General features: G+C 47.5%; 1 protein-coding gene across 1 annotated transcript; it reads right to left on the bottom strand.

Annotated features, from left to right (window-relative positions):
* Nucleotides 1-545: 545 nt before the first annotated feature.
* Nucleotides 546-1,617, bottom strand: LOC100277933 (uncharacterized). Its single transcript, NM_001150457.2, has one exon. It carries the CDS (start codon nucleotides 1,539-1,541, stop codon nucleotides 882-884), a length of 660 nt encoding a protein of 219 aa, NP_001143929.2. The 5' UTR covers nucleotides 1,542-1,617; the 3' UTR covers nucleotides 546-881.
* Between the last annotated feature and the right edge of the window lie 11,762 nt (nucleotides 1,618-13,379).

Here is a 13,379-nt window from a genome sequence, read left to right on the forward strand (position 1 = left end):
AATCTCATGGAAATAGGTGTGAGATGTGGGATGACTTGTGGCATAAACAGGTAGGAGGTCTAAAAGATAAAGTTTGAAAATAAAATATCAGAAATCTATTAATAGCTTCTATTAATACCAACACCGCACGCAGAGATCTAAAATGAAGCTTCTTGTACGCGTTGTTGTGCTATTCGGAAAGACCACGGTACAATACTACAAGTCCAACTGTTCACACTACACGGTTGCAACTACAAGTCCAGCTGAATGCATAAAAAAGATAACGATCAGATGAGATGATCATCAAAGGGTTCCCGAGTCCCATATTCCCATATCTGGGCAGTCCACGAGTCCAACTGTTCACATCAGTCAAAAAAGAAAACATTCCAGATTCAAAGGAAGAAACAGAACCAGAGATTTTCCACGGCAACCAATTGCATCAAGACTTGCTGGGCAAATTCCGGGCGTGGTGAGACCTTTGAAGTCCCAAGTCCTAGCTATGCCACAGGCCAGTGGCTGGAAGTGGGCACACGTTCAAATCATCTGGAAATTGCAATGCATAGTCGTATCACAACTACTGCCGCATTTACATTAGTAGGAGTACATTACATTACAATGATAATTTACACCAACCAAACCACACACTCCATGCCTGCGTGTATGTACAGTACACAAGAGAAGAGCCTAACACGTGACACACCGCACCAACAGATACTAAAACACAGCATCCCCATCCAGACTGCCAAATAGCGTAGGAGTACTAACCATCACCAACTAATCCACCTGCAGCAGCAGCAGCAGCAGCTAAACCCCAGCGATAGCAGCAAGCAAAGAAAGCACCAAACCTAACTAATTGAACAGGGCGAAGCGTAGCGAGGGGAGGGACCTGACTAGTGGGACCCTCAGAGGCCCCACGCCTTCCAGCTCAGCACGGAGCCCCACCAGCGCCGCCGCTTCTCATCCTCGGCGCCGGCGGCCGCGGTCGGAGCGTCCTCCTCCTTCTCGTCCTCCGCCGTCAGGTACTCCGCGCCGTCCTCCGCCTTGGGGGCCTCCTCCGGGGCGGGGAGATCGGACGGGGGCGGGAGTGGATCGGCGCCGACCTCCACCTCCTTTTCCTTCTTCACCTTCCACCTCCCCTTGCCCTCGGCGCGCTTCTTCCGCCCGCGGCGGGGCCCGCCTCCCTTCCCGCGGCCCTTCTCCTCCTCCGCCAGGTGCTCCTCGAACGCCTCGATGGCGCGGTGGATGGCCTCGCGGTCGCCCTCGGGGGACCCGTCCCAGCGGGACCAGTAGGCCGTGTAGCACCCGAAGCAGCCGCACCCGAGCTCCGGGCGGTGCCCGTCCCCGCGCGCCGGCGTCGGCGGGGCCGAGGACCGCAGCGACGCCAGCACCAGGTACGCCAGCACCTCCTTCCCCTCGGCCCCGAGCGGCGCCGCGGCCGCGAGCACCGCCGCCGGCATCAGCCGCATCAGCACCGCCTCCGCCGTCGTCTCCCCGGCTCCGCCGCCCGCGGCCGCGGCCGCGGCAGCTGGCGGCGGCGAGGGATGCACCTTGCCCTTCCCCATTCCTTCGCGACTCTTCTTCTTCTCCGTCTTTGGATTTGCCTTTTTCGTTTTTTGGTCGGAAAATGAATAATCCCTCGTGGTTAGTTAGATTGCTTGGGTTTTAAGCGACCTCTGCCCTGCCCTGCCCTGCGCTCGGGGTGGGCCCCGTGGTGCGGCCGGATGGGCATGGCGCGGCGAGGCGGAGTGGATTAGGTGCGGCCGCGGGATCCTCTGCGGCTGTCGGCGCTTGTGTGGCGGGGTGGGTGGTGTCGGCGCTGAGGTCGAGCGTTGGATGGCAGATGGACGGGTGGGATGCTATGGGGTGGCAATGTTGTCTACTGAGCGAGCTTAACTTTACAATTGTTTTTGGTGGCTATTAGATGTTTTTTAAAAGTGATTACGCCAGCGTTTTCGTAGGCCGGTGTTGAGTATTCTTTGAGCCGGTTGGCTTGGCTTTAATTTGTACCACTTCTACATTTTTTTATCTCTATAGATTATAGTTATAGCAGTAGTTAAACAGTTGGTTTTAATCCGAAAGGAACAATCGGTTTGTGTGTTTACCACTAGTAGTCTAGTGCGCACAGCAAAATTAAGGGGGTGTTTGGTTACCCCAAACTAAAATTTAGCCCCTGTCCCATCGAATGTTTGAACCTCCGTTCCGGGTATTAAATGTAGTCGGATTATAAAACTAATTTGTCAGCCGAAGATTAAAAGACGAGACGAATCTAGTCCAGTTGGTTGGGTCTATATTTCATACTTTTATTTAAAAGTCAAACGATTGATGTGACCCGAGCTAAACTTTAGCAGGAGTAACCAAACATCCCCTAAGATGGAGATGTCTGTTCGTACTCCGTCTTCAACAGTACTGGCAACATGTTAAAACTACTTCGGAGTCCGGAGCGCCTAGCTGATCTGCCTACGGCAGCATGGCTTTTAGCTCACTGAGCACCAATGTGGCCGCATGAAAGATCTGAAGCTTCCGAGGAGGGCTTGTGATGCTTTTGCAATCTATACACGCTGGAACCATAAATTCATCTTTCTGTTTCCAAAAGTAGTGGAAAAAAGATGATATGTGAGTCAGCGTATTTGCTTTTTAACAATTAATAAGCTATATAGAGCCTTTATTGTGTCCACTACCCACGATGCCGCAGTGAATCCTGGACTGTGGAGGGTGAGGTGAGGGTCCCCGTCTGCCTGTCTCGCCGCGAACTCCACCACAACAGCTAGCCGGCCGAGCGACCGTGCTCTTGCTCCCTGCGACGCTGCACCAGCAGCAGTCTGCGCTGACGCCTACCGACCACTCCGCCCCCCGAAGAAGCAGGCGTCGGGGCATCCATCCATCGCCGTCGACTCGTCCAAGGAAATCTTCCATTCTCTGCCTTTCTCGAGAGTACGGACCATTATTCCCCGTGGCGTTTGATTTTGCGTTGAAGTGCGGTAGCGAATGGCGAGTGGTTTCAGGGGAAATTCGAAGTGCGATAGCATGTGATGTGCACATCTGAGCGAAATAGCCCTATTCGTACTTGAGCTTTCATCCAAAGCTCAAATTCATCCCTTAACAATAATAAAAAAAAACTCGCTTTCATCCTCAATTTGTCGTTCCGGTTCGATCTTACCATGTGCCTGACCTCGTCTGCCACCGTGTCTCGCTTTGTTGGCGGCTACTAATATGGAATCGGAGGTTATATGTAAGTGAGCTTATGTGCAAACTAGCATCTTGATAAATTTAATTCTTAATCCAACTGTAAATATAACCGTGATTTGTCATGGGCTATTTTTATAAATCTATGCGAGTCGGTGGTGGAATGATTTAAATGTTAAATGTGGCATATGGTTGAATCATGATCTAACAGATCTAATTGTACAGTAGTTGTTGTTGGATCTTTTATGGGCTTGGCCCATTTATTGAATAAACTCTATGGTGTGTAATGGTGGAGAATACCAATAATACCACATTGGAAGTCCAAGGGTCTTTTGCCTTAACTTATATGGTGGGATTTATTCCACTTAACTTGAGAAGTCAAGAAATGGACAAGGAAGTGCCACACGCGCGCGCGCGCCGCCGCCGCCGGTCGAGCGTGGCGTGGCGAGGCAGGCAGGCAGGCGAGCGGGCGTGGTTGTGTTAATTTTTAGCACTCACTAACCGCATACGTTAGCCGAGTGACCCTGTCTCTTCGTCAGCCAGCCGAGTGACCCTTCTCCTTCAGCTGGCCGACTTATGGCGTGACTCGGCGAGTGCTGGCCGACTCATGGCATGACTCGGCGAGAGCTGACCGACCCTTGGCGTGACTCGGCGACCTTTCTCCTTCAGCTTCCCTCTGCGAGAGGATAAATAGAGGAGCACCTTGTCACTCGGTACAAGCGAAGCCGGTGCCGTTCGAGACCTTGCACGGGGGATCGGCAATTAGGTTTTTGGGGAGCGTCTACGCGACTGCCCAAAACATCTGCGACATGACAAAGGAAGTTGGACAAGGATCTGGATCAGAGCGCATGGGAGGGTATGATCAGTTTAATTCCTTACTGTTTTGCGTTCTACAGATTATATATGTTTTATATATGCATTTGTACTGTTTCATGTATAGCAAAGAGTTTATCTCATCTGTTCTGTTACCTTATAATGTGTTATATCTGTTTGTTTTAATTTTACAATCATGCTGTTTATGTTTCTATTTGTTTATTTTCAATTGTTCAGTCAGTTTATATGTTTATCGTATTTATATGATCTATATGATTCATATGCTTTGTGTTCTCATGATCCATATTGTTATGGATATGATTGAGATTACGATTTCTATGGTTAATTATCTTTTATATGTCATCATCATAATATTAATTTATGGAATTAAAATGATACGGAAAATGCCTATAATTCTAACAATCCAAAAACCTAATGTTAGGCATTTTTCTGTCAGAGGTTTTGCTGCTGTGCTAAAGCCTGATCCTTTTGATGGTAAAAACTTCTTGATATGGAAGGCTAAAATGGAATTGTGGCTAACTGTAATGTCTTGTTTTCATGCCGCTGAGGGCAAGCCTGCCAACTTACCTCCTGAGGATGAGGCTAAGTTTAAGGCTGAAGACAACCTCTTTCGAGGAGCAGTAATTAGCGCACTGGATACTAAATTCCAGAAAAGCTATATCATCCTTCCCACGGGGAAAGAGCTGTGGGATGCTCTTGTTGGAAAGTTTGGAGTTACTGACGCTGGTAGCGAGCTGTATCTCATGGAGCAGCTGTATGACTACAAGATGGTTGAGAACCGATCTGTAGTGGAACAGGCTCATGAGTTTCAGGCACTAGCTAAGGAACTCGAACTCTTTCCTTGTCCTTTGCCTGACAAGTTTGTGGCTGGCGGTATAATCGCCAAGTTGCCACCTTCTTGGAAGGACTTTGCTACCTCTCTCAAACATAAGAGACAAGAGTTCAATGTGGAAGAGCTCATTGGTACTCTTGATGTTGAGGAAAGGGCTAGAACAAAGGACAGTGGAAAAGGTGTTGAGACCTCTACTGCTAATGTGGTGCAGAAGAGAAACTTCCGCAAGTTTAACAAGAAGAAAAACCAGAACAAACCAGAGAACGCAAATAAACCTGTTCAAACAGCACAGTTTAAAAAGAAGAACAACAATAACAAGGGAAAGGGAGGTTGCTTTGTCTGTGGTAGTGATCAACATTGGGCAAGAGAGTGCCCTGATCGCAAGTTCACTCAAGACAAGAAATCAGCTAATGTTGTAACCACTGAAACTGAAGGAGGAACATCTGGGTATGGTAATTCTTTACCATTTGTTCTTTCAGTCTGTAATTCACCTGAGTGGTGGATGGACAGTGGTGCAAACATTCATGTGTGTGCTGATGCCTCTATGTTCACTTCCTATCAGGTCGGGAGGTCTGGCGCCTTGTTAATGGGAAATGGGTCACGTGCTCATGTTCTTGGTGTTGGTACGGTCATTCTGAAGTTTACTTCGGGAAAGACGGTGCCATTGAAGAGCGTGCAGCATGTGCCCTCTATCAAGAAGAATCTCGTTAGCGCTTCTATGCTATGTCGAGATGGATACAAAGTTGTTCTTGAGTCTAATAAATGTGTTGTGTCTAAACATGGTATTTTTGTTGGTAAAGGATATGACTGCGGAGGGTTGTTCCGCTTATCACTGCATGATGTGTGTAATAAACTCGTGAATTCTGTTCATTTTTCTGATGAGTCGGATTTATGGCATTCACGTTTTTGTCATGCAAGCTTTGGCTGTCTTATGCGGTTAGCAAATATAAATTTAATTCCTAAATTTAACTTGGTCAAAAAGTCTAAGTGCCATGTGTGTGTTGAATCAAAACAACCTCGCAAGCCTCACAAGGTTGCTGAGGCGAGGAGTTTGGCACCTCTAGAACTTGTTCATTCTGATCTGTGCGAGATGAATGGAATTTTGACCAAAGGTGGTAAAAGATACTTTCTCACTTTTATAGATGACTCCACTAGATTTTGCTATGTGTATCTCTTAAAAACAAAAGATGAAGCGTTCAATTATTTTAAGGCCTACAAAGCTGAAGTAGAGAACCAACTTGAGAGGAAAATAAAACGTTTAAGGTCCGACCGAGGTGGAGAATTTTTCTCTAATGTGTTCGATGAGTTCTGCGTGGAACATGGTATTATTCATGAGAGGACACCGCCATTCTCACCACAATCCAATGGGATTGCTGAAAGGAAAACCGCACTCTAACAGATTTGGTGAATGCCATGTTGAGTACAGCGGGATTATCCAAGGCATGGTGGGGTGAGGCGATTTTGACAGCATGTCATGTCCTGAATAGAGTTCCAACAAAGAACAAAGAGATCACACCATTCGAGGAATGGGAAAAGAGAAGAGTAAATCTCTCATATTTGCGCACTTGGGGTTGCTTGGCTAAAGTGAATGTGTCAATCAACAAAAAGCGTAAACTTGGGCCTAAAACTGTTGACTGTATATTCCTTGGGTACTCTTTTCACAGCACTGGGTATAGGTTCTTAATTATAAAATCTGATGTGCCTGATATGTATGTTGATACTATCATGGAATCAAGAGATGCAACATTTTTTGAGAATGAGTTTCCCATGAAGAATACACCTAGCGATACAAGTCATGAGACTATAATTCCCCATGAGCACGAACTGTCGATTCCTATAGATCATGCTGAGGATTCTCACGTGCACATCCCTGAGGAGGATGACACTATAGTCACTCGAAAGAGCAAGAGACAGAGGGTTGCAAAATCCTTTGGTAATGACTTTATAGTGTACCTTGTGGAAGACACACCAACTACCATTAGTGAGGCATATTCCTCTCCTGATGCTGACTTATGGAAGGAAGCAGTAAGGAGTGAGATGGAATCTATTATGTCTAATGGAACTTGGGAGGTCGTTGACCGTCCTTATGGTTGTCAACCTATAGGTTGCAAATGGATCTTCAAGAAAAAGCTTAGGCCTGATGGTACAATTGAGAGGTACAAGGCAAGGCTTGTGGCCAAAGGATATACCCAAAATGAGGGTGAAGATTTCTTTGATACCTACTCACCAGTGGCTCGATTGACTACTATTCGCACATTAATAGCCGTGGCAGCCTCTTATGGTCTTATCATTCATCAGATGGATGTTAAGACAGCTTTCCTAAATGGAGAGTTGGATGAGGAGATCTATATGGATCAGCCAGAAGGGTTTATTGCGGATGGTCAAGAGAACAAGGTGTGCAGGTTGATAAAATCATTGTATGGCCTAAAACAAGCACCTAAGCAATGGCATGAAAAGTTTGATAATACTCTTACAGCAGCTGGCTTTGTTGTAAATGAATCTGACACGTGTGTATACTATCGGTATGGTGGGGGTGAGTCTGTTATGCTGTGCCTTTATGTTGATGACATCTTGATCTTTGGATCAAATCTCAATGTGATTGAGGAAGTTAAAAGTCTTCTATCGAGCAATTTCGAGATGAAAGATTTGGGAGAGGCTGATGTCATTCTAAACATCAAGCTTGTTAGAGAAGCTGATGGTGGGGTAACTTTGTTACAATCCCATTATGTGGAAAAGGTATTGAGTCGCTTTGGTTTTAGTGACTGTGATCCTGCTCCAACACCTTATGATCCTAGTGTGCTATTGAGAAAGAATCGGAGAATAGCAAGGGATCAATTGACATACTCCCAGATCATTGGCTCGCTCATGTACCTTGCAAGTGCAACAAGGCCAAACATCTCTTATGCTGTGAGTAAGCTAAGTCGGTTTGTGTCGAAACCAGGAGATGATCACTGGCGTGCTCTTGAGAGAGTGTTGCGGTATTTGAAAGGTACTATGACATACGGTATTCATTATACTGGAAACCCAAAAGTGCTAGAAGGCTATTGTGATGCCAACTGGATTTCTGATGCTGATGAGCTTTATGCCACAAGCGGATATGTGTTTCTGTTTGGAGGTGGTGCTGTTTCCTGGAAGTCTTGCAAGCAGACTATCTTAACGAAGTCTACAATGGAAGCAGAACTCGCAGCATTAGACACTGCTGGGGCTGAGGCCGAGTGGCTTCGTGATTTCCTGTTGGACTTACCGGTAGTTGAAAAACCGATACCGGCTATTTCCATGAACTGTGACAACCAAACGGTGATTACAAAGGTTAACAGTTCTAGGAATAACATGAAGTCTACAAGGCATGTTAAGAGGAGATTGAAATCTGTCAGAAAGTTGAAAAACTCCGGAGTTATAACTGTGGATTATGTCCACACATCGAATAATCTGGCAGATCAATTCACTAAGGGTCTATCACGCAATGTGATAGAAAGTGCATCGAGGGAAATGGGTATGAGACCCATGTGAGATCTACTCTAGTGGTAACCTGCTCTATGTGATCGGAGATCCCGTGAAGTAGAGTGGAGAAACAAGCTAGGAGTAGGTTGTGAGGAAAGATCCCTTTCTTAACTCATTTCTGATGCACATCTTTCCTATCTGTAAGGCAGGATGGTATTTACCTTAATGTATTCCAAGAGTCTTATAAAGGTGAGATGTTGTCCTACAGAACATCTTTTGAGGAATACACCTATATGAGTCAGACTGCTGGTCACAGTCTATGGGACTTGGGTAATCCCTAAATACTCATGAAAGGCACTGAAGTGTGACTTATATGCTTCTAAACAGCGGGAATACCCTTTTGCAGCCTAGTATCAGCAAAGGATTTGAGTGAATCTTATTTCGCACAAAACTGTCAATTCAAGGCATAGTCCATTGTTCAGTTGTGAATAAGTGAAACTCTTATTCTAGATGGATGTTCAACTTAACAGTCTCCATCGAAACACTGGTATATCAAAGGATTGTGATTCTTATACTTCATCATTACAAACCCTAGAGTTTGGTGGGGATTGTTGGATCTTTTATGGGCTTGGCCCATTTATTGAATAAACTCTATGGTGTGTAATGGTGGAGAATACCAATAGTACCACATTGGAAGTCCAAGGGTCTTTTGCCTTGACTTATATGGTGGGATTTATTCCACTTAACTTGAGAAGTCAAGAAATGGACAAGGGCGTGCCACACGCGCGCGCGCGCGCCGCCGCCGCCGCCGCCGGCCGGGCCGGGCCGGGCGTGGCGTGGCGTGGCGTGGCGAGGCGAGGCAGGCAGGCAGGCGAGCGGGCGTGGTGTGGTTGTGTTAATTTTTAGCACTCACTAACCGCGTACGTTAGCCGAGTGACTCTGTCTCTTTGTCTGCCGAGTGACCCTGTCTCTTCGTCAGCCAGCCGAGTGACCCTTCTCCTTCAGCTGGCCGACTTATGGCGTGACTCGGCGAGTGCTGGCCGACTCATGGCATGACTCGGCGAGAGCTGACCGACCCTTGGCGTGACTCGGCGACCTTTCTCCTTCAGCTTCCCTCTGCGAGAGGATAAATAGAGGAGCACCCTGTCACTCGGTACAAGCGAACACACCACTTTCAGAATCACAGTCCAGCCGCCGAGTGAGGGTATTTCCATCTCGTGACTCTGCGCGCACAGAGAAGCGAGAGGGCAGGTGCCTCCGAAGCCGGTGCCGTTCGAGACCTTGCACGGGGGATCGGCAATTAGGTTTTTGGGGAGCGTCTACGCGACTGCCCAAAACATCTGCGACATGACAAAGGAAGTTGGACAAGGATCTGGATCAGAGCGCATGGGAGGGTATGATCAGTTTAATTCCTTACTGTTTTGCGTTCTACAGATTATATATGTTTTATATATGCATTTGTACTGTTTCATGTATAGCAAAGAGTTTATCTCATCTGTTCTGTTACCTTATAATGTGTTATATCTGTTTGTTTTAATTTTACAATCATGCTGTTTATGTTTCTATTTGTTTATTTTCAATTGTTCAGTCAGTTTATATGTTTATCGTATTTATATGATCTATATGATTCATATGCTTTGTGTTCTCATGATCCATATTGTTATGGATATGATTGAGATTACGATTTCTATGGTTAATTATCTTTTATATGTCATCATCATAATATTAATTTATGGAATTAAAATGATACGGAAAATGTCTATAATTCTAACAGTTGTTACCCACTCTGTTAACACACTCAAATATGAGGAAAGCAAATCATCTTACTTCATCCGCAGTTCAGTGACTAAAGTGTGGGGTTAGCCCGGACCGAGCTCACACATCAATGACCCAATTACAAGTGAACTAACTACGGAGAATCTCCTTGCGAATCTGAGTTGTGTAGTACACTTGAATTGACCAATTTGCCCTCCTATTTTCCATTAGGTTGACCGGAGAAAAGCACAACTCGACTTGTTCTTCTCCATGGCGGCTGCATGCAAAAAAAACATACTATTATTTCAACCACAATACACTGGGAGTAAAGGTCGGAAGGATTGGAGGGGATTGAGGGGAACTCATTTCCTCCTCAATCCCCTCTAATCCCTCGTGATCCCTGGTCACCAAATCAACCCTCAAGAGTTATGTTGTGAAATGATGAAAAGAGAAGGAGTGTGTGACTCAACGGTCAATAAAGCTTGCTTTGCAAGTTGTTAGGACCGCATATGGAAAAATAGACGGAGTTTAATGTGGAAAAATGAAAGTCACCTAGGGGGTGAATAGATAAAACCTGAAATTTATAACTTAAAACACAAATTCAAATCCCAGTTAAGCGTTAGAACGAGAATTAAATCAATCAGAGTGGGGCGAGTAGTTATTGTTGCTAGTATTGCTCTTATGATTGCGAAATTACTTTGGGAGCAACACAATTGATTTAGAATCAAGCATAAACAAGAGAACTAAGAGGGAGAGGGAGAGGAAGAAACAAATCAGAATTAAGCACAATCACAAAGAACATGGGTCATTTGTTTCTCGAGGTTCGACTATGAAGAACATATTGTGGGGGACAGATATCCCCCGGGTCCACTAGAAGGCTAGAGGGCCTCGCAAAAGGCTTTGGGCCCATTACTTTGCAAGGCCATCCCTTCGTGGGCCAGGGGAAGAATCACTGGCAGAATGGATCGACGCAAGATTGGATAGACTCAAGCCTAGGCGGATCATTGGGTTTAAGCATTATCCATAGTATTGATTCGATTATCCCACGCGGCGCCCTCAAACGTCGGAACTAAACGAGGATAAGTCGGCAAGATAGTAGGGAGATAAGTTCAGCCGGTTCACTATTACTTAGGAGCATGTGGTTATCATACCTGCATGTAACGCCCCACGGTCGAGTATATAAGGCCTAGGGGGCACCCCATCGAAGAACAAGTCACTCATTAGCCATCTATCTCATTCTCTAGTATCCATCGTGCTAGGGAACCTCTCTGTAACCCACCACATATAAGATCCACACCAGGAAGTAGGGTGTTACGCCTCTCTAAGCGGCCCGAACCTATATAAAATTGTCCATCGTCTCCCGTGCACCTAGCACGAACTATCAAGCTACAGTCGGTAACATCGTCCTACCCAAAAGCACCTCAAGGGGTAACCCCAGGTGCGCAGTCGGGTCCCAAACACCGACAGCTAGCGTGCCAGGTAGGGGGTGTGTCGCCGATCCAAGCTAGCTCAATGGCCATCATTTTCCAGCACAAGATCACTCTCCACCCCGGATCCATGTTCTGCTTCGGAACTATCTCGTCCGTGGCAGACGAAGAAGGAATTCTGCATCGTATAGCGGATCTACCAGAGAAGAAGCCTTCCTCGAAAATCTCCGAGAGAGCCGGAATGAAGCAGGAAATAGCGCAACCTCCAGCGCTCCGGGCGAAGATTACCTCCTGCAAGCCAGGAGCAGAGAGTTCGTTTACCCGGAAGACCCCGTTGTCCACCTCATCCACAGAAAAATGGACACGGATTGCAAGGAAAAGGGGAGCAAATGAGATAAAGGCCTGTCGAGTTGCTCTTCTGGCACCTCCGCCCTCAAAGGAGAACAGAGAGAAGCTTGCCGTCATGACAACTCCATTTTACCTCGACGTCCTCTTCATCTGGGGAAGAGTGGAATCGTCCCCCATCTCCGACGACGAGCCAACCGTGCCAGGGGAAGAACCTCCTCAGCGAGAAGCTCATCGACGGAGGAACCGACGCCGAAACGCTCGGCGACATCATGAAGCCGGAGAACGAGACCCGGCATAGCCTGTCTACCGAGATGAGATCTCGGAGGTGGGAGAAACTCCTGACGAACGAGTCTTTAGGGAAAGGAGGAATTCCCGCCGACATGACCATCGGCAAGCTCAAGAGCAAGCCGAGCAGGAGGTGAGACAGCGTTGAGAGAACTCTCTCTTTGGATGAAACCTGAACCCCAACTTCGCCCGAGCCATGAACACACCGAGCGAGGTCGGTGGAGTGTTGGCCCGGATAGCCGATGGCCTCCCCTGGACTCCAGACACCGAGGGATATCGGCGGCTACTCACTCGGGCAGCTAATCACCTTCTGCCTCTCGCTCATCCTCCGAGCGATCTACGACATGCCATGAATAGTCGGAGGGACACGCGGAGTTCGATCAATGCTTCGCGCGAACAATGACACGAGAACGAGATCCGTCGCCGAGAAGAGTATGATCGGGATCATGGCGTCCCTGCACGAAGTCAAGCCACTAGGGTTGAGTCGGCAATGGCTTCAACCGGCGGCACAACCCGAGGACGGTCGAGGCAGCACGTCGTCAACTCCCATCCCCGAGACCGACACCACATTCGTCGACAGGAGGACACGTGTGGAGTATTAGCGCTTACTCCGTGTCTCAGGGCCATTCAGTGGCCCCCAAACTTCAAGGTCTCCAACATCGACAAGTACGAGCCTAAGCAGGACCCGAGAGGCTGGTTGGCTGTCTATACCACTGCTGCCTGGGCCACTGGGGCAACTGAAGATGTGATGACTACGTACTTGCCCATCATTCTCGGACAAGATGCGCTGCAATGGCTACGACACCTACCCTAACACTGCATCGATGATTAGAGCGACTTCAGTCGACGTTTTATCGCCAACTTCCAATCCCTCTCCGACAAGCGGGCGCAGCCATGGGACCTCAAATCCATCAAGCGCCGAGGGGATGAGACTCTTCGGTCGTACCTCAAAAGATTTCAGACCATGAGAAATCGTATTCCCGAAGTTGCGGAAGCAGCAGTGATCGAGGACTTCTACTGAGGATCTAATGACTCGGCTTTCGTCCGAGCCATACTACAAAAAGCGTCGACCACTTCCGAACAGCTGTTCAGGGAGGTGTACCTCTACATCACCGCCGATGAACGTGCCCAGGACCTCATCAGAGGAACGAAGCCCGCTCCGTCCGCATCACAGCGCGATACTAACCAGCAAACCGACAAGCGCTGGGAGAAGAGGCCTCGCGAAGAAGGCCATGTCACTGGACCACCCGTCTCTCGTGCCCGAGGGGCACCTCACGGAGGCGAATGAATATTAG

Source organism: Zea mays, chromosome 4, assembly GCF_902167145.1.
Source record: "Zea mays cultivar B73 chromosome 4, Zm-B73-REFERENCE-NAM-5.0, whole genome shotgun sequence".
NCBI classification, from domain to species: domain Eukaryota; kingdom Viridiplantae; phylum Streptophyta; class Magnoliopsida; order Poales; family Poaceae; genus Zea; species Zea mays.